The 19949-nt window shown below is 48.4% G+C and overlaps 8 protein-coding genes across 8 annotated transcripts; 6 read left to right on the top strand and 2 right to left on the bottom strand.

Annotated features, from left to right (window-relative positions):
• Positions 1 to 1126: 1126 nt before the first annotated feature.
• Positions 1127 to 2998, top strand: LACBIDRAFT_236299 (uncharacterized protein; the record flags this gene model as incomplete). The annotated part of the gene is made up of 5 exons (XM_001882655.1): positions 1127 to 1398; positions 1898 to 1922; positions 1979 to 2073; positions 2123 to 2252; positions 2303 to 2998. Coding segments are annotated over 5 exons (1218 nt in total), but the record flags the coding sequence as incomplete, so codon positions are not given.
• A 2280-nt stretch (positions 2999 to 5278) lies between these two features.
• On the top strand, positions 5279 to 6105 carry LACBIDRAFT_294611 (uncharacterized protein; the record flags this gene model as incomplete). The annotated part of the gene is made up of 4 exons (XM_001882654.1): positions 5279 to 5610; positions 5667 to 5770; positions 5836 to 5856; positions 6038 to 6105. A coding segment is annotated over one exon (321 nt), but the record flags the coding sequence as incomplete, so codon positions are not given.
• An 844-nt stretch (positions 6106 to 6949) lies between these two features.
• LACBIDRAFT_328585 (uncharacterized protein) lies at positions 6950 to 7690 on the bottom strand (the record flags this gene model as incomplete). The annotated part of the gene is made up of 1 exon (XM_001882493.1): positions 6950 to 7690. One exon carries the CDS (start codon positions 7688 to 7690, stop codon positions 6950 to 6952), a length of 741 nt encoding a protein of 246 aa, XP_001882528.1.
• A 441-nt stretch (positions 7691 to 8131) lies between these two features.
• On the top strand, positions 8132 to 9772 carry LACBIDRAFT_328584 (uncharacterized protein; the record flags this gene model as incomplete). Its single annotated transcript, XM_001882653.1, has 6 exons — positions 8132 to 8157; positions 8217 to 8323; positions 8545 to 8567; positions 8784 to 9160; positions 9252 to 9354; positions 9719 to 9772. The coding sequence occupies 6 exons, from the start codon at positions 8132 to 8134 to the stop codon at positions 9770 to 9772; spliced, it is 690 nt and encodes a 229-aa protein (XP_001882688.1).
• Positions 9773 to 10017: 245 nt separating this feature from the next.
• On the top strand, positions 10018 to 10274 carry LACBIDRAFT_299746 (uncharacterized protein; the record flags this gene model as incomplete). The annotated part of the gene is made up of 2 exons (XM_001882652.1): positions 10018 to 10122; positions 10176 to 10274. 2 exons carry the CDS (start codon positions 10018 to 10020, stop codon positions 10272 to 10274), a joined length of 204 nt encoding a protein of 67 aa, XP_001882687.1.
• Positions 10275 to 11003: 729 nt separating this feature from the next.
• LACBIDRAFT_294609 (uncharacterized protein) lies at positions 11004 to 11905 on the top strand. The gene is made up of 4 exons (XM_001882651.1): positions 11004 to 11039; positions 11091 to 11322; positions 11377 to 11511; positions 11573 to 11905. Exons 1-4 carry the CDS (start codon positions 11025 to 11027, stop codon positions 11677 to 11679), a joined length of 489 nt encoding a protein of 162 aa, XP_001882686.1. The 5' UTR covers positions 11004 to 11024; the 3' UTR covers positions 11680 to 11905.
• A 1555-nt stretch (positions 11906 to 13460) lies between these two features.
• On the top strand, positions 13461 to 19313 carry LACBIDRAFT_328581 (uncharacterized protein; the record flags this gene model as incomplete). The annotated part of the gene is made up of 22 exons (XM_001882650.1): positions 13461 to 13562; positions 13626 to 13648; positions 13824 to 13894; positions 13981 to 14121; positions 14233 to 14252; positions 14313 to 14986; positions 15039 to 15095; positions 15155 to 15214; positions 15354 to 15755; positions 15806 to 16256; positions 16316 to 16492; positions 16541 to 16876; positions 16925 to 16969; positions 17016 to 17169; positions 17316 to 17564; positions 17643 to 17690; positions 17749 to 17790; positions 17847 to 18035; positions 18100 to 18165; positions 18218 to 18630; positions 18684 to 18766; positions 18884 to 19313. The coding sequence occupies 22 exons, from the start codon at positions 13461 to 13463 to the stop codon at positions 19311 to 19313; spliced, it is 4233 nt and encodes a 1410-aa protein (XP_001882685.1).
• A 251-nt stretch (positions 19314 to 19564) lies between these two features.
• LACBIDRAFT_299743 (uncharacterized protein) lies at positions 19565 to 19834 on the bottom strand (the record flags this gene model as incomplete). Its single annotated transcript, XM_001882492.1, has 1 exon — positions 19565 to 19834. One exon carries the CDS (start codon positions 19832 to 19834, stop codon positions 19565 to 19567), a length of 270 nt encoding a protein of 89 aa, XP_001882527.1.
• Positions 19835 to 19949: the final 115 nt, after the last annotated feature.

The raw sequence follows: 19949 nt of genomic DNA, 5'->3' as shown, positions 1-19949 counted from the left end.
CTTCAGAGTACCCTACCCACAACTACCTCCGCCCGCGTTCCCCCCTCTCCCCCACGCTCGGACAACGATCCGCGCGAGTTTCTTTCTTCCTGCCATACCACATCTCCTTACCCTCCCCTCCCTCCATCCACCACTCCCTCCCCCGCCTCCTCAGCATCAATCTCAGTCCCGAGCCCACACCTCCTCCCTCCGTCCCCAGAATCGCCCTATGCGCGCTATCAGAGCCAGAGCTTCTCCGAGGGGGAAGACGATGAAGGCTCGGACGTCGAGATTTACTTGAACGATCTGGGGCTGGACGACTCGGCGAGCAGGATGCACGTTCATATTCATCGTAGTCTTGCAGGTGGGTCACTATATGCGCTTTTTTACTGGGTATATGCGCTTCATGTTGACTTTTTTGTAGACCCGAGAGAGGGTGCAGGTCCCGCTGAGAGTCCTGTCCTGCCTGCGGGGTGTGAGTCCTCGGAGAGCCTTTCCCTGGGGTTCCACGTCCCGCACCCACCTCTGCCTCAGGTTCAAGTTCAAGCGCATACAGGGAAGCCGGCGTCCCCCAAGATCCCATCTGCGCCGACTCAGCCTACCATCCCTCTCCCAGACGCTTCGCCTGATTTCCGCGCTGCTAGGATTCCTCAGCCTCAAGTCCAGTCTCAACTATCGGAACAGAATTCTGCGTTTACGATATATGACCTGCCCCTTCCATCCTCTCAAGCCCAAGCCCGCTCGGCTCCACCATTTTCGTTCGCACCCGTTGGCCCTCCTCCTCCTTCAACGACGTTTGATATGGGGCAAAAGACTCCGAATGTGTATATCAACGGTCTGCCCCCTCATTTCCCGGAAGATCAGTTGTTCGCGCTCGCCAGTCCGTTTGGTGAGATTCGTAGTGTGCGGACGTTTACTCGGCACGTTAGGGATAGTGAGAGTGGATATGGGTTCGTTTTGTACGTCTTTTTTTCTTGTTGTTGTTGTTGTTAAGTTTTGGTTGACGAGGACGATGGTAAAGGTTTGAGACGATCGACGCTGCTGAGAGGTGCATCATCTCTCTGAGGCGGTATCGGAATTTACATCCGACGTTTTCAAAGGTACCCATCTCTTTTCTTTGTTCGTATATGCGCGCATATACTAAAAAATGCAGCAAATCCACAAGATACCAGGAACGGCGTATGCGTCTTCGTCCCCTCTGCAGTCCTCCTCCTCCCCTACTCAAGTTCGTGGGTTGGCTACGCAGGGAGGTGATTGGGACGAGCACCCCGGGGGAGGAGCGCCGAGACAAGGACAAGGACAAGAGGAGGAGGGAGAGTTTGAGTTTGCGTTTTCGACGACGACGGATGGAGATGCGAATTTTAAAGCCAAGATGGAGGCGTTGCATGATCCGACGAGTACGAATTTGTATATGGAGGGGTGGGTTTCCTATTTTTTTTTGGTTCTTGGATTTGGGTTTTTGGAAGTTGGGTTTTTGTGGGCCGTTTTCTTCATGCCTTTTTTGGGTCGTTTTCTTGTTGTCGCTTTCTTTGAGCCATTTTTTTTCGTTTCTTTGCTGTTTTTTTGGGCCGGTCTATTTGCGGTTTTCTTCGGGCGGTTTTCTTCGGGCTGTTTTCTTCGTCCTGCTTGTCGTTTTCTTCCTCCCGTTTTCTTCCTCCACCTTTGTCTCTTTCTTCCCTGAGTTCTTGCCTTGCTGACCTGATTCTCCTGTTTGGTCACTTTTTTTTTGGGTTCTTGGTTTTGGGTTTTTGGGCTGTTTTCTTCGCGCTGTTCTCTTTGTGTCGTTTTCTTTGTGCTTCTTTTTTTGGGTCGTTTTCTTTGGACTGTTTTCTTTGTGTCGTTTTCTTCGTCCGTTTTTGTGTCTTGCTTCACGGAGTTCTCGCCTTGCTAATGTTATACTTCTGTTTGGTCACTTTAGGTTACCGTTGAGTATTGATGAGCCTGTATGTCATCTTCCTTGATCTCTTCCCTTTGTGGGTGTATGCTGATGAGCATCTAGACATTAGCGGCGCTGGTCTCCCCTCATCGGATCAGTAGTTCTCGGTTCTTCCAGACTAGGTTGAGTAATCCGCCGAGGATTATTGCATTTGTTAGGTAATTAACGTCTGCTTCCTCGTGTCCAGCGATGCTGATCACCTCCAAGGCTGGAAACCCGCGTGGGGGCCGAAGAAATCATCGAGCGCCTTCATGGTCGTATGGTTCGTGGATGGAACGATACTGGGAGTCGAATCTCCGTGAGGTTTGCGGATACAAGTGAACAGCGCGAGTTGAGGGTACGTTCTTTCTCGATGTTCATGTCAATTTTTATTCATGATCTTTACAGAGGAACGAACGCGCAACTAAAGAAGGCGTGGAAGGCTCTCCAGCCAGGCTCACCATCGCCCAAGCTGCCTTGCTCAATCTTAGAGGGCAGGAGCTCAGGCCTTCGATGATCAAGAGCGGGCCAGTTATCCACGCCCATGGTCATGTGCAACAAACGCCGCTCCCTCCGCCTCCACCTTCCATCCAACGGAGTCACAGCAATAGTCGCCTTCCTGTTCCTGCGACCCCTGATTTCTCGTCCCATGCGCCGTTTGCGGTGGACTATTCACTTGCTCCTGCTAGGCCCGTCCGGTCACAGGCTCATTCTCCCCATCCGTACATTGGGCAAGGCCAGACTGTCCAGCTGCCACCTTCCACCTCGCCCCATCCTATGGACCCATCTATGATGACGCTCTTGCAGACCCTAAGAGGCACTGGCGTCCCTTATCGTGGTGGCATCTATGATGACGACGCTTCGGCACAGCATCTTGATCTTCTTCAAAAACCACACCAGCATCATTACGCTCGTCCTCCTCCTGTCCACACCAGGACAGGGTACACCGCTACAGAGGAGTATATCATGCGCGCACATGCCGAGTCTACCCAGCAACAAAGGAGACGTCCTGCCCCGCTAGATTTGCGTCCTAGTAGAAGCGCCAGACGCGCGGGCAACGTTGATGAGGAGCTGTTGAATGCGAACATTGCGTTGGGCGTGAGGGGCTATCGCACGCAGGCTAGTCAGGTCCATCTGGCTTCGCCTGGTGTTGTTGGCGGCGGGGCGCCGATCAGCGAGAATGACTTTCATAATAACGGCTGGGAGGGACGCTATCACGTCCAGGCGGGTTCGACTCAGCGGTCCGTTCAGCACCCACAGACGGCGGGCACTACTCCTACCGATGCACTGTATTATAAGCAGCAACAAGAACAGCAACAGTATCAACAAGAATGCGAACAACAGCAGTATGAACAACAACAGCAACAGCAGCAAGAACAACAACAGCGTCAACAACAGCAACAGCAACAACAGGAACAACAGCAGCATAATTATCATATCCGATCCACTACGCTTCCTCATCGCAATTCACGTAATACCGGTTCGGGCCCGGTGCTGGGGGCTACTACGAGGCATTATCAGCATAACAGTATGAGTGGCGTTGTGGGCACTGGGGTGTTGAGGACCCCACAGCATGCGAGCGTTGCGAAGATGGCTAATGGGGGGTCTGAGGAGCTCACGAATACCGGTGCCAACGTCAACTCTGCTGGAGGAGGAGGGGACAAGTACGAACAATTGCCTCCTTCGACTGCTGCTGCTGCCGCTACTCGTAACGGCGCTGGCGGGTACGACCAGCAGCAGAATTTATCGCCATCAATTATATCACCTGCGTTGACGTATTCGTCTACGCCTTCTACGCTGAGCCCTGCTACCCCCTTCTTTGGATCGTTCACGGGCAGTCAGGGGGACGGGTTGTTTGGTGCGGGTATTGTTGATGCGAGTGGAGGGGGGGAGAGGGGTGTCCAGGTTTACTTGGCTTCGATTGAGGGGTTGAAGAGCGGTGGTGGGGGGATGAAGAAGGGGTTGGGGGGCGTCAATGTTGGGGGGCGTTGAGGGTTGCGCAGTCATTGGCTTTCGTTGGTCTCTCGCCGTCGTTGGTTTCTTTTGGCGACTATCCTTTGGCGCTCCGTTTTCGAACTCTCTGGCTTTTTCTGTCGTCACATCAAGCACAATGTGTCTATCGTTTATCGTTTTATTCCTTTTTCGACCTTTTTCATTCTCTGTTGTTACCCCCAGCATCGGCTCGGCACCACGGCTACTCTCTTTCTTTGCGATTCGATAAAGTTCTACACTCGGCTTGAAGAACTACGCACAGTCCTTTGATTTTCCTGTTTTTCTCGTTCTCTTCTTATCCCCAGATCGATCGATCCTCTTCAGAAATTAGCTTGTCGAAACCTTCTAGTACAGATACCTCTACAAAAGAAAATGTTTTTGCTACCGCTGTGTAGTATAGTATAGTACACTAGCCTTGATATACCATACCATGTGCATCGATGAGGTTTTTACATCTCCGTTTCCCAACCGTGGTTGAGCCAAGGTTGATGCGGGGATCTAATCGTGAAATCTAATCAAAGCACAGTCGCCTCAAGGCGCTAAATGTAAATAATATAATGCCCCCATCGTGGCGCGACTGCTGCGACTGTGCACCATCACTTGGAGCTGCTGTGGGCCCACAAGGACTTGCTGTGACTGTGAACTGTGCTTTCTGCTTTGTGTACTGCGCACACCTGGCCGGATCCTGTTCTTGTCCTTCTTCTCTCACTCTCTCTTTCCCACCACCACAACCTTGGGACGAAATACCCACCAGAAGCTAGACGATGATATTGACGGACGACAAACTAGTGGAAGCGCTCGAGGCTAGGAGGGTGGTTGAGGATCAGAATATTGATGTACGTTTTTGCGTGTATCCTCCGATGCTAGGGTTCGAGTTGACGGGGTCGAATATTGACTAGGAACCTCCGCCGACTTATGCGTCGCTTAGCGTTGGCTCTTCTTCTTCCCCTGAACACACCGACCAAGCCCCACATGGCGCTACCTCAAAGCCCAACGAACCCACATATGCGTACCCCGTCGAATTCATGGGTATAAAACCCACAAACTACATCTCCATCTCACGCGTGCACAACTCCATCAAAGAAACCTTCCTCCTCGATCCGGGGCTATACATCCCGCCCTCGGTCCGTCCTTCTCCAGAGAGGGAAGAGAATCTGAGGTTGGAATCGACGCATGGGGCTGTTTATGCGGATGTTGGGATTGTGCCGGGGAGTAAGGGGAGTACTAGTAGGGGGAGGGCGAAGTTGTGGATGAAGTCGACGCATGGGGGTGTTACTGCTAAGATTGTGCGTTCTTTTCTCGTTTTTTTTTTGTGGGGGCTGATGGCATTTGAATGATAGCGCACACCCTCAGACCCAAACCTCAACCTCCCGCCAACCTCCTTCCACCTGACCGTCCAATCGACATACGGCGACGTGCGCGTGCACCTCCCGCGGACGTTTCACGGCCCGCTCGTCCTCAAGGTCACACACGGCTCCATAAAGTTCTCCGACGCGCTCAGTGGGAATTTGACGACGTTTGGCGAGGTGGATGGGACGAGACGGTGTTTTGTCGGTGATTTTTCGGGATGGAGGGGGGGTGCGTGGAAGGGTGACGAGGTTGTTGTTGAGGCTTCGCATGGGAGTGTGAAGGTTGTTTGGGAGGATGATTGTGTGGTTGGGGCGGGGAGTGGGAAGGGGCGGACGGGGTTTTTGAATAAGGTTTTTGGGTTTTGAAATGCCTTGGTGAGTGTTGGAGTGTTCGTTTTTTTTTGCTGCGTTATTGACCCGGATTCGAACAGATATCAGACCTGTGTTGTAACTGACTTCCCAACGAATATGTGGATTTTCTTGATCATACACGTTTTTCCCGAAAATATGGCTGTGGATTTGGCCTGTGTTGACGGTGAGTTCTGTCCTTTTTGGACGCAAACATCTTCGGCTGATTCTGCCTGTTACTCTTTCGTGTAGCTGTCTGTATGTTTGTAATTGGTGAGTAAAACATCCGCTTCCGAGGCCTGTTGCACTGATGTTCAATCTTCGCCTATAGGTTCATCAATGTATAATAGATACCTTCCTTTAAATTGAGTAACGCCATTGTCTCTTGAAGTGCAGTCTGACTACTTTTCAATGAGTATATTTGAGGATGAATCATGGTTGACACCCGCTCCAGCCGCTTGCATAGTAAGGTCCTGGCGTAACTTTGGCCCTATGTTTACTCGCCGCATCACCGCCATCTGATTCATTTCTTACGAACCGTCTTTGCCTCCTAACAAGCAGCCGTGTTCCCCTAGCCGAGCCACATTCGCAACGCTCTCCTCTTGACTCTACCACAAACTCCCCCCGGAATCCCCATAGTCCTAGTTGCACCGGCCTCTCACAAAACTTCTCTAATGCCAGCCAATGCCCGCTGGCATATAGCATGACAAAGTGCTAGCTTTTCCATCGTCGTACCTTCCAAAACAGTTCGAGTTGGTCAAACCTAATCGAAAATAAATTATTTATTATCCCGTGCCGGAGGAGAAATTCGCGAAAGAAGTTCCGACTCGTCCCCCTCGGATTTGATTTTCGGCCAAACAAATACCCCTCAGCCTGACCATCAATACCGTTTAGATGTGGGCCACGTAAATTGAGGATCGAGTAAAAATTCAGAGAGATGAACGCACCTTGTAGGTCAACCAAATTTACATGCTGGGCGCTCATCGTTCGAGTGGTACCTGCTAATCGCCATCCGTGGGTGGTGGGCAACCGTGGCAGTTGTAGCGGTGGTGGTGGAAGATAAAGATCTTGCTTGTTCTTGACATATCCTTAAAATCGCAGCGCGACTTGAATGCGGCCAACAGCGCCCTTTTGCATTGGTCTCAGCAATCCACGTTTAACGTCAAAGATGATGGGGGGGGAGTATTCCGAGTATTTCTGGAGAGCATGGTTGAGTACTTTAGGCCAACAAATCTACTGGCGTTCAGATCGCATCCCAGAGTGGGCCGTCATTTCATTGCGAGGCTTCACAAAACGGTGCGATATGGAGGGTCCATTTGAAAAACGGAAATACAGATATTTTTGATGGTTACAGTGTGTAATAAATTCAGGGTGGAAGTTCTGGCTGGGCCTCATCGTACTCATGTTCAAGTTCTGGGTCATACGAGTACCTCTCCTCCACCATCCCGACCTCACGAAAGAAATGTGGGAAAATGAACATCTTGCTCACCAATGGAGGGGCTGTTTCTTCATCGTCTGCCAGTTGCTCCACCATCATCGTTATCATGTCGAGAAACCCATCTAGGGTGGGCATATCTACGGAGACTTTGATGAGAGCAACACCTTTTGGCATTGGTTTCAATCCTTCCAAAATAACGACACCCCGTTTAAGATTATCCTTTGCGAGAGGGTTGTCGCCCAACAAGAGTCGCACTGTGGCAGTAGCCTGATTGTCAACTGAACTGGTGAAGATCCTTTCTTTGGGACATGCAACAAGACCAGGTCGATCTCCCAGGGGCATGGCAACACTTGCGGGGGAGGCAATGCAGATAGGCAGAGGAATGATGAATCCAGAGGCCAGCCGCCTTGATTTGCCCTGAAGGCATGATTTCAGGTACTGATATTTGGCTAGTGCCTGGGAGACGTCTGAGGCTGAAGCCGCAATAACAGGAATTTCGGGATAATTCTCAGAAAGAACGGTGTGCACCAATTGAGCAAGGGACGGAGGGGGGTTATTGAGGACTATGCGATGAAGCGGTGGTTCACACACAAATACCGCCACCCTGATTATCGCTTCCTCTATAGAGGTATCTTGGATAGGGGGGACGACACTTCGACGAATTCGCATGTTTTCCGCTCCCCATCGTGATAGGTGCTCACGAGAAGGTCGGAGGCTATATAACCAGCACAGAAATCGAGGAACATGACATAAATGACACTCTCTCCGTGAGGAAGTGTTCCGCAGTAGCCTCTCCCGTGAGCCATACGATATTCTTTACGGGGACCCGGCAAACCTTGATTCCGAGCAATAGACTGGTTTACTGCATTCAGAGAATGACTGATAATGGTAGAATCGCCGTTGGGTAGCAGATAAGAATTTGGGATGGAAATGTAATGGGCATTTTCTTGTGGCTGAAACTGGGAGAGCATGGATTCAACGACCTCCGTGACCATCGAAACTGAGGGTATGAAGTAAGTCTTCGTGCCAAGGTAGGATCCATCAGTGCATGAGACGAAGGAAGTGGACCCTTCATAACCCTTCTCCAATGGAAAGAGACTGGTTCCAGCAATGGACATGTGGCCAATGAATCGACAGTAAGTAAGTTTGAAGTTTGAAGTGAGATTGGGGAGAAGTGATGCAACTCAATGTCCAGTACCCAGGCAAGTGCCTTACTTCGGCACTACTTGAGCTGGGCGGTGCACTGTGGGCTTCTGTGGGTGACTGAGGCAGTTGATGTTACAAGTGCTAGTGAAGGCTACAGTGTGTTGCATAAATAAGTTCAGGTGGACGTTTTTAAAAAGCTGTTTGTTCATGTTGATGCGTGCCCAAAGAGAGTAATTTTGTGACGGGTGTCACCCATAAGCATCACGATATGTCACGCCCGGTCAAAAACGACTCGGGTAGTTCCGAGGGTCTTCTGATTGCCTAGAATTGAAGCGATGTAAACATGTCGTTTTATCGACAGAATTCTATACAAATAGACTTGAATCGATATTACACACATGTACGCAGCGCGTGGGTCAGCCTTACAAATCGCTGCAAATCGCCTGGAATATAACTAACTCGATTGATGCCACGCAAATCGACCATAGTCACTGTGACTCGGCCTCATCGGAGTTGATTTTCACTGGGTGTCACGGCGCAGCCACAACCAATCACTCGCAAACAACATTTTGTGAATTCTCCACCTGAACTTATTTATGCAAGACCCTGTAAGTAGTCGCGAGGCAGTGCAGCCCGGTATTTGTTGGGTATTTGCATGCATTCACTTATGAAAACACTGGTTACGACCACTGTCGTCATTGGGAGAATGAGCTGCAGCGGTAGTGCAGGAAACTCTGAATTGATGAAGAGCGGGAGGCGCGAAAAGGAAGATGAGAGGCAGAAGATATCATTGGATAGACAGGGCGGCCAAGCACGCACAAATACACTGGCAGACTGTTCAGTTGCTCTTCAGTTCAACCCAACGATGTTCAGGCTCTCTCTTGGCATACTTACTTATCACATCACCAATAGCCAAATGAGCGCTAACCTATCTCATCTTCACGCCTCTCCTGCCAACCTTTCACCTTATTTTCGACGCTGGGCACGGAAACGGTTGGAGCACCAGTGCCATTCAAGTTGCCTTCAAGACTTCAAGTTTACTTTTTGAATATCACGTTGAAGCTCTGGAGTCCTCGGTCCACAGGTGCGAGTACCGTTCCTTGGTGTTGAATGCAAGCGCCGTGCAGGCTAGAGATAGTGGCGCATATCGACCTGAGACTGGTGATGAATGCGTGACTCAGGTAGTGGTGAGTTTTCCAAGTTTTAGTGTATTCGGGTTTGCAAGTTTTGACGCCTGGCGTGAGTTCTCAATGATATCCACCTAAGGAAATTTTTCAAGGCTGAATTTCAATCTAAATTCGTGAAATGATTACCGAAAAACCAAATCTTGCACCTAGATCGCGCAGTCGCCTCACGGGGTCCATCCTGCGAATTGCGCTTATCATCGGCGGCCTATGACGATGCATGAAATATGGGAACTCAAATTTCTTTTCTCACGACGCAGCTGAGAAGATGAAATGAGAAGGTCGGCTGACTTCTTGCATATCATGCGTGCGCAAATCTATTCCGAAACTCCGGTATCGAGAATTGTTGACTGAAATATAGCTATAGGTAGCAAAACCCTGTACATACTCTATCGTGCTCGCTCCACCTCAGTGGAACTGAGAACCAGAATTAACCTGGCGAGGGCTTATCGCTGGTGCGAAGCGGGCCACCAACCTGCCACTGTCACGTACGAGCTGAGGGTGAGTTTCAGCGTTGCATTTGCATTGTTGCGTGCTGAGCTCATTGCTTTGGCTGATAGATCTTTCATCGTCATACAACTGTTACGGAGGCGGCATATATCCGATCCCCCTTCAGGCTGATAATAAATTTGAAAGTTCGACTGTTTGTAACTTGGAGAAGGCGTGATGTTTGTTTTGCTTCCATCTGAACGCCCTCCTTTGTGCAAATCGTGTTTTCTGCAGGTTGGCCATACGTTCGGGGCTTGTTTTTTTTGTTTTTCTTTGATTGAGGTGAGTTCTACGTGCCGGAAAATTTGTAGTTACTTTCATTTCTTTTGTTTTAGGCTTTGTTTATACTAGCTACGACAATGACCAAGGTTCCGCGTCAAGTCGATTCTTCTTCCGCGATTCACGAATCTATAGCGCGAGGAACGATCCATTGATAAATTCACATAGACCACATACAATTTGTCACGCAGAAAAACCATTGGAGACATGAGTATCCTCTACATCATATTTCTCCATTTCTCTCCAGATGTGGTTTGTGGACCTTGCGGTATTATTAAGTCATGCTTTTTTCAGCCAGTGAGTTCTTTGCGTCTGCCTATATTCGCGATGGACACTAATAATTTTTCAAGCTTTGCCCATTGGCCAATCCCTTCTTTAGTCTCTCAAATCATCGCTCCAGAGTCCAGACTCAAAGATTGCTCAGAGATTCCAATACTAAGTGGAACCTCACCACCGTGCGCCCCCCTTCCAAAATTACAACACGATAAGAACGGCGATCCGATAATCAACATGGCGACGCTGACAGGTGTAATGACGTTTACGCCGAGACGTGCTTTTGCCTACTTTTGAGGAGGCATGCTGTGTTATGACGCTGGTGGGGCAAAAGACGGCTTTAGTTGGCCCAAAACGAAAAGATATATGTCAGAAAAATCTGACGCATATGTAGGAATGTAATGAGCTTGATCTCGCCCTATCTCGCCTCGATTTTGATTTATAGTAACATTTCGATATGCTCGATATGTGGCCATCACACAAATGACAAACGTGATACAGCAGATCCGAACTCCGCTTGATCATCTCCGGTGGGTACCGGAACTCGCCGAACTGTATAAGAGACACAATCTGTTCAGATTGCGCATTTCCATCGATCCTTATCTATCATCTATTACCACCAACTTTTTATCATGGCCAACGTTTTCGTAAGTCCCTGCGTTCGCTGCGTTCATCGAACAGGCTAACTTGTGTCGCAGTTCGATATCTCCATCGACAACCAGCCAGCTGGTCGCATCGTGTTCAAGTTGTACGACGATGTCGTCCCCAGGACCACGAAGAACTTCCGCGAGCTTGCCACGGGGGAGCATGGATATGGATACAAGGGATCGGGCTTCCACCGCGTGATCCCTCAGTTCATGCTCCAGGGCGGAGATTTCACCAGGGGCAACGGGACCGGTGGCAAGTCGATCTATGGCGAGAAGTTTGCTGGTACGTTCTGCGCTTACGGGCTGCGGAGGGATGTGTGATATATGTTCTTTGTAGACGAGAACTTCAAGATCAAGCACACCAAGCCTGGTCTCTTGTCCATGGCTAACGCCGGCAAGAACACCAACGGATCCCAATTCTTCATCACCACTGTCGTCACATCGTGGCTGGACGGCGCTCACGTCGTTTTCGGTGCGCAATTTGAGTTTACGCTATCATCGATTGAGTACTCACTCTGAATGCTATATCTTAGGCGAGGTTGTTGAGAACTTCGCGCTCGTCAAGCTCATTGAGGGGCTTGGCTCCGCATCCGGCTCACTGAAAAAGAAGGTCACCATCGCCGATTCTGGTGTCGTTTAAAAGGTCTCAGGTGTACTTAAAGAAGAAGAAGATTCCTACTGTTAAATGTGGTGTTCTATGTACAAGTTATCATGGACGTGACTTTGGACAACTTGTCGTCATTTCATGTCGACTAAAGGGTAAGTTCAATCAATCAGTTAAGGCGATATCTGCGTCCAGCGTCGCACGCTTGTCGGCTAGTCATCTGGTTCGAACTGTATGAATCGCCCTTCAAACACGTTGTCCTACATGCTCTACCTTCCAAAGGGGAGCGGACCCAGTGAAATCGAATGCAAATCGATTGGCGCAATTTCCTAGGCACACCAGGGCGAAGCTGGCAACGTGAGCGATAGCCAGCACGTTACAATAACTCTCCAATCACGGCGATCGATACCTTTTTCTTGTAGCGCTTGAGGTGGAAATGCTGCCATTTTTCTTGCGTACCAAGGCTATGGAGCTCGTCATTACCCGCTCTGGCCTGTTGCAGTGAGAGGTGTTATCAATATGATCTTGTTCGTTGTATATCGAGGGTTTGTGATGAGAGTACTTAGATTACAAGTAATCTAGTCGAAGTGGTCAACTGATATCCATATGGTAGCAATTTGAGTGGGTGTACACCAATGTTGACGCCTGTGCTTATACCGAAGACCCATGATCATGTATATATTCAAGGGTTGATAGGGGTCGACGTCGAGAACCCGATAGACCATTTCGACGATGCAAATGATTGTCGCTTATCTCATTTTCAAGTCAACACAGGTTACTCGTATATATTTTTCTAGGAGAAACGTCGCTGCCTAGCCAGTGAGCGCTAGTAAGCTCTCAACAAGAGCTTTCATTCAACCACCTGAAAACGGTTTGCCCGAGCAACCCGACAGAGAAACAACAAATTGTTCAACATTTGTATTGGACCTGCTGTGTTGGTACACGCCACAAGTTTGACATTCACCCTCAACTTCCAAGGAGGGAAAGAGACCGTCGAGTAGACGGGCAAGAGGTATAAGGTCGTCATCGTAGTACACGCGTTCGAAATTGATTGATTTTAGCTGGTGTGAAGCGAGGAGACGCGATTCTGTTAGTATGAAGGCCGTCTGTGGACAAAACTGTTTTTTTTTTAAAAAGACCCAAATTTAAAGAAATATTGCTGACAAAAGTCACTGATAGTCAACAATCTTCAACAATCTTTGACAATCTTCAGCTTTTGTCAAAGATTTTTAACAATTCTGAACAATTGTCAACTTAGTCATGTTTTTTTTTTGTAACAAATGTCGACAATCTATAACTATCTTTCAACTTCAACAATGTCTGAGTTTCTTCCACGTTCTTGCATAAAGTTGACAAATGTCGACAATCTTTGGCCTTCTTTGCTTTCTCTTACTTTTTCTGACTTTGTCTAACTTTGTCTCACTTTCTCTGACTTTTTTTGATTTCTTTAGAATCCATATCTGCAAAGGAATAACGAACAATCTTCAACAATCTTTGATATTTCATCTGACAGAGTCTTCGTTTGCTATATTCTCTCTGCGGATCTCATCAACAATTGTTGAATAACTTTACTTTAGTGCCTGCCCAGTACCAGGACCCCATCAGCAATATCCAATTCTCCTCGCCACACAATCAGGGATTTGATATTGTTCCTGTGGTTGCAAAGTTATTTTGAACCCATGACAGAGGATGGGGGTCCTCATGACCAGTGTTATATACACGAAGAAGAAATTTGACCTTGAGTCTCTTCCCATTCCCCTCATTCTGACCGCCAATCAACGTCTCTTCTCCATAATTTTTTATTCTCATTTTTAACTATGAGTACCCTTCCACCACGTCGCTCATGCATCTTCTGCCCCTGTGCAGAGTTTTTTGCCACCAGTGTCGACCCAGTGACACAGGCGTTCTTACCTAGAGCAGTAAGACCGCCATCTCACGAGTCACAACTTCTGTTGAAGTTGCTAACCGGTGACACTTTTTAGAATCCGAACAACAAGGATGAGCAGTGCGCAGGCTGTCGGCATCCTTGGCTCAGCCACAGAAATTTCCCCATGGCAGATAGCCATCCACTCTTCCCTTATCGCAAAGGCGAGTGTCCCGCGTCCAACTGTGGGGGATTTTACATGGTAGGAAGTCCAGTATACTGAATCTTTATGTGATACTCACCTCCCGCGTCTCAGGTCATTGGTCACTGGAGCCCAGCCGCCATTTGTATTTGCGGTGAGAGATGGAGCTATCATCAAGCATACAAGTACGTGTATTATTATTTTGATTATATCAACGATCATAAAAGTAAAATTTGTCTCTGTAGCGCAATTGCTCCTTCTGGTGAACCAGCCAATCAAACGGCTCTTTTAACCTCTGTACCAATCCCGGCTCCTCTGTCCGTAACAACGACTCTTCAGGCACAGATGCCCCCCCCCATTTCCTTGTTTACTGGCATGCCTCCTCCTGCTTCTGGAAGCGCCCTTGCCAACCGTGAGAGTAGCCGACTGCGGAACCTCCCCCAAAACCAACCATCTGGCTCATCTCGAATCCGCGCTTATCCTTCTTCAGCTACTAATGCACCAAAACCTTGCACTATATCAGTACTTTTCTGGCCTAATGTCGTATGTTCAATCTACTCTTTCAAATTTCTTGTGCTGCACATAACTTATCTTTAATTCTAGACCTCGGGGATGTATGAGCCTTTCGACATGCCGACCTATGACTTCAAAGTTACGGGTGGCCAATTTATGGAAACACTTCAAACCCTTAAGCGTCATCACCTCTTCTTCAATGTCGTTCTTCCTGGAAAGGTTGACGAGCCTCTGGACGGTCCGCTCACCTCTCAAATTCTCGCCCACTTCACTTCCCACAACCTTGTTCTCCCCTCTGATCCTAATCCAGGATCCGGTGATATTCATTTCCACCAGCGGCCCTGGGTTTTAATGCAGCCAAAATTGAAAAACGCGACTTTGGTTTGGAGTATTGAGCCACATCCTAATATGAACGCCAATACCTTTAACCATACCAACCTCGTAAGGATAACGTCAAAATTCAAAAACCCGGAACGTGGAAGCAAGACAATGATGGTTATTCTTGGTGCTTTCTCTTATGAACTTTCTTTTCAAGGCTTGCTCACCAGTTCTCTTCAGCTCCACGGTACGGTCATGTATCAGGTATCCTACAGCCATCATGGATTGGAGAAGGCAGCTCTGCGAGCGCTCTTGATCAACACCATCCATGCTTTGCCCAGCAAATTACGGCAGGATTACCTCATTCAGGACGGCCTCGACACCCACCTGTGTGCCTTACAAATTTATGCCCTGGGGCTGAGGCCATTGACACGCCCACAAATGAGGTATGCAACGTCTACCTTCATAGATGACTATATTTGATGGTTGGGTTTCCAGGTCACCTTTCCATCACAACGACCTGCTTCTGAGTCTGTTCAACTTCCTGAAGTTATTGTAATATCCGTCAGTTGAACTTGCTTCTCTAGCCAATTATTCAACTCACTTCCCATTAGGATGATGAAGCCCCCCCTCGAAACTCTCTTATTCGCCCACGTTCCATCTCAATTTTTGATGTAGGTGATATGTTATTCTCATCGTTGCAGTCACTGACTGACATTTGATTCAGGATACCCATTCTCCTCCACGTTCGAGAACTCGCATCAATCCACCAGCTAGAATGCCTGTTTTACGGTCTCTTGGGCAACCATCCAGAATACCAGGTCCATCACGATCTCATATGCGACCATCCACAGTTACATGGGTTGATGTTGTTTCATCTGACGATGACTTTCCAACTGCTATTCTACCTCAGAATGAAAGTAGATCATCCGCCAATGCGCCAAGGCTTGCATTCCCTTCTGAAGTTGAAAAATGGCAGGCCGAGGTCATGAAGCTTGTTGAGGCCCCACAGAATGAGCGTCAACAAGTTCAAATTCATGGTCGAACGATCCACTCAATGTCAGTTGCCCTGATCGACCTCCTCATTCACATTCAGCGATCTTCAAGCGACACCATTACCTCTACATTCTCAGCAGGTCCCGATATCTTCACCTGTAATGCTGAGGCCCCCCTTGTCGCGTTTCTTGCTAGATCTGCATTCCGGGTGTACAAAGTGTACGTTCTTCTCTCTTTATATGAGGTATCATCATGACATGTCCTTTCAGAGGCGTGACAATGGTTCGCCGTAGTGGCATGCCTGTTGCTGTGGCCCTTGGTCCTGGCCCTGAACGTGCTACAATTCATCAGGCATTGCACTTGATTAGTCAAGATTCGGCATTCTGGTCACCATATGAACACTCTGAATATGTTGTCCCATGTCTTTCACCAGGCTCATCAGCTATTCATGATTGCGTGGCTCGTTACAAGGCGCATGCCTTCTTGCTGGCTCTTCACTGTCTATACTACGGGCAAGGTACCGTTGTGAGCTTCTGGGTTGTGTTAGCACTCGTTATGGGCCCGTCAAGCATGCTTCAGACGCCAGCGTCAATGAATCTCATGGACCCTGTTGCTGCCACTAAACTCAAGCCTTGGTTCGACTTGTCCCCAACCAATCCTCTTCCAACCGATCTACGTCATCCAGTGAATCAACTCATCATTGATGTGTTGGATATTCAGGTTTGCATCCTAAGCTTTTGGATTGTGGCAGCCGCATACTCACCACTTATTGCCCATAGCCCAACATGTTATCGAATCGTCAGACCCCCCAAGATCGCGAATACTGGACGAAGATGCTTTTCTCTAAATTGTTGCTTGGTCATCCTGATCCCTGGAACCGTCCCGAGTTTCTTGCACTGAAGGATGGTTTCAATCTTGTGCTCAGGCAGAACCCTACTACACGCAAATTATTTGATGTACGTTCCATTCTTAGTATTCAATATCTTTCTAACCCTCATTACTAGCTGTTTAAACCTGGGAAATTTTCAGCATTTCAAATATACGGTTGCATGTACAACCGTCAGATTCGCAGTGTCGCTGACGTCCTTGATCATATCCGCTTTCATGTCATTGGTGATGCTGCAGAGTCTGAAACGCTGCAACTTCTTGCTGGTATATTTGAGATCCGTGTACGTAAATATTTGCAAGGAGTCGGACATCCCAAAGTTCTTTGTGGAGACATCGTCTCCCATGACGAGTATGCCCAGGAGTTGAACAATCCCTTGAAGCGCGTACAGGCCTTAATGGTTGCTTCCTCCGACTCTCTTCTTCTCCCAATTGCTGAGGATTGGGCAATCTCAGTATGTTTCTCTCCGCTGTGACGCTTCTCAAGCTCATGTCATTTCCAGTTCCGCTTCTACAACGATGATGCTGCAGCTCAAACTTCACAAGAGGTGAGTTGTTCTCAATGACTTAAGCCGCCACTCATCAAGGCTATAGAGCTCAGCCCTCAAATTCCACACATGCACCATGGAGATCGATGTCTTCTTCAGCGATCATCTTGAGCCGCTACTCCTTGCAGAAGTTGATAGTACGGGTTCATCTCCAGACTTCGAACGATGGTTCCATGCCCAACTTCTCAATACCAATCAGAGTTATACCATTGTTTAGTGGTAGAGTGCGTGATATCTTGTAATTTCTTGATATCGTCTTTCAATTTGCTTTCAATACGATTTGTTCTGGTTCCTGAGCCCGTACCCAAAGTACTTGAGAAATTTTTAAGGTACATTATGTTGCAAGAAAGAAAAGCGTGCCTGCCCCATCTTTCCTTCTACTCTATGCCTCGTCAACAAAGATCCAGAGGTCGTTCAGCAGCTACCGGGGCTCAACGTCCGGGGCGACCAAGGCGTGAAAGGCGAGCACCACCTCAAGCAGATGAACCAGTGACCTATGCTACTGATGTGAGACGAGGAACGCCAGGCCAGCCTGAGAGCGGTGCAAACGGCTCTCACCAGATGATGGCTATCGACGATGTAGGAGGGGCTGGCAGTGAGGTTGAAGCAGCCAGAGTCATAGGCAAGTAGCACGTTCCAAAGTTCATTTAGCTGTTATTGAACAGGGTTATAGCAGACGCAGAGTGTCAGGTGGAATCAGGCAATAGAGACGATGTTGAAGGTAAGTAATCAATATTATTTAACGGTGTCACAGTGACCGCATGAACATTGAACTTTAGGCGCCCCTCTTGGGGCAAATCTTGCTGCTACGGGGTCTCAAGGTAAGACTCGACTCCTCCTTTATAATAATGCTTCTTCTGCTCATAGTACATTCCAGTTTCTTTCCAAACAGATCTTTCAAATGATCCTGCTGCAGAATTAATATGCCGACTTATCAACCTGAGGCGCGCAGCCACAGGAGAAGACGACTCAATAGAGCCTGTGGTCTCTGACTTGCAATCTGTTGACCTTGAAATGACTTGGAGTGATACCCCTACTTTGGACATCGGTGCAGAGCAGCCTCCCAGTACGATTTTATTCATTCATGATGTTCGACAGAGCACTTGGAGCTGATCTATCTCATATCCCAGTCGTCATTGACTCTGTTGTGTCGTCCACCCCTGAATCTAGAGCAGTCGAGTTACCGCTGTCACAAGGTATCTTACCATCCTCATCTTCTCTGATTCAGTTTCTGAAGCAGTTGTTCAGCTTCGGAAGCTGGGACCCCAAGCCACCTCTACTTTATCGGCATTCGGGCAGCTGCACAGCAAACCACTCTCTGTGAGAGAGGAAACGGGGGACACGCCAACAGACCTCAACCGGGCGCTGTTATTCAAGCTCTCCTTGATGGCAATGGTCCAGCTGGACGGACTATTGAAGCTCTCATGCCAGCAAATCAATACTACGTTGGCTCTGCTGACTATCCCATTGACGCTTCGGAAGATTTCATGAACTATCGCCATAACTTCATTGAACTTGGTCGACTCGATGCCATACTCCTTCCATTGACCATAACTTCCCGCCTCCGGTGTTTATCTCCTTCAGATGCCAGAACTGCACTTCTGTCTCGCCTCCGGCTCAACGACGATGTCAAAGTTTATGTTCTATACTTCTATCACGAGGTATAGTCTTGTTGATACTTTCACTTTAGATTCTCTTCAACTAATTGCTTTAGTGCCAAAATCGCTTGGTAGCCAGCGGCAGAGCACCCATTAGTGGTGAACAACCTGACTTGACCCCTACTGCTTTGGAATTGGCGTCAGTGTCTCCTGGAACGTACCTTGAACAATGATTTGGGACACATCGTCAACAGCTGGCATCATGGCTGTCAAATCCTATCTATCAGACTGCGTATCGACACTGCTTGATTGAGAGGCAGGTCACGGCAATCTGCCAGGCGCTCGGTATTCTTTTCGAAGGTAGCCGTATCACCCCAGCTACCATTCAGCACGATGGGCACACAGTTACTGTTCATCCGGATCAAGTTGTGACCTGGTTAGGGCTTGTTCCAGCCACCGTCAACAGCATTCGAACCCAGTTTAAGAAGACGCGGGATGCCCACCATCTTCTTCGACAACAGCAATTCCGTGAGCGTGAAGGACATCCAGGTCCAAATCCCCTACAGCCCAAGCACCTCAATCTTCTGAGCACGCTCAACGTAATGCTGGCACCTAGGGTCATCTCCGTTAGTGATGATGAATATCTTCAAGGCAGACAGGAAGAAGGGGTCTATAATGCGTTGACAAAGAAAATCGGCCCGTTCATGAAGGAGATTCAAGAGGTTTTGGAGACATGGTCTTTGTAGCTTGTCAGTTCCAGGTTACATTGTATAAGAATTACAGTATACGATGTTATATGGTTTGATAAATGGAGTACATGGTCCTAACAAGTTTACCACAAGTTTGAAGAGTGACGAACCATCCATAGCCCGGCATCTACTAGACAATATGACACGTTTGCTCCGACCCATTCAGGGGAATCGAAAACTGGTGCAGACTCTACATGTAACGGTGTAAGTGAAGTGGAATGAGGAGAAGGCGAACCAACGTACCCCATTCAAATCCTCAAAAGTGGGATTCGCGATCTTGAGGGTTTTGGTTGCAATATCGTATCTTGACAAGTATTTTTCCATTGTTCTTCTGAGAGCGGCTTGTAAGGTGTAATCTTTGTTGGAAAAGGGCCTCCATGATCTGCTCCAACGTACTCGAATACGCGCTCCTCCACCTCGCAAAGTTCACAACAATGTCCACGGCGTTTGGCCGCGAGTTTGGCGTGCATGGTACGGCGATATTGTCTACGCGCCCATCCATGCTCATCCACACTCATCCGCGTGCCATGCCCATCCACCTTTAACCACGCCCATCCGCGTTCAACCAACCACGCCCATCTGCATTCGACCAACAACACCCATCCGCACTCATCAGCCACACCATCCGTTTCG

The sequence above is a fragment of the Laccaria bicolor genome, genomic scaffold, assembly GCF_000143565.1.
Source record: "Laccaria bicolor S238N-H82 LACBIscaffold_17 genomic scaffold, whole genome shotgun sequence".
Taxonomy (NCBI): Eukaryota; Fungi; Basidiomycota; class Agaricomycetes; order Agaricales; family Hydnangiaceae; genus Laccaria; species Laccaria bicolor.
Note: the sequence above shows the minus strand (reverse complement) of the source record. Positions and strands in the feature narration are given on the sequence as shown.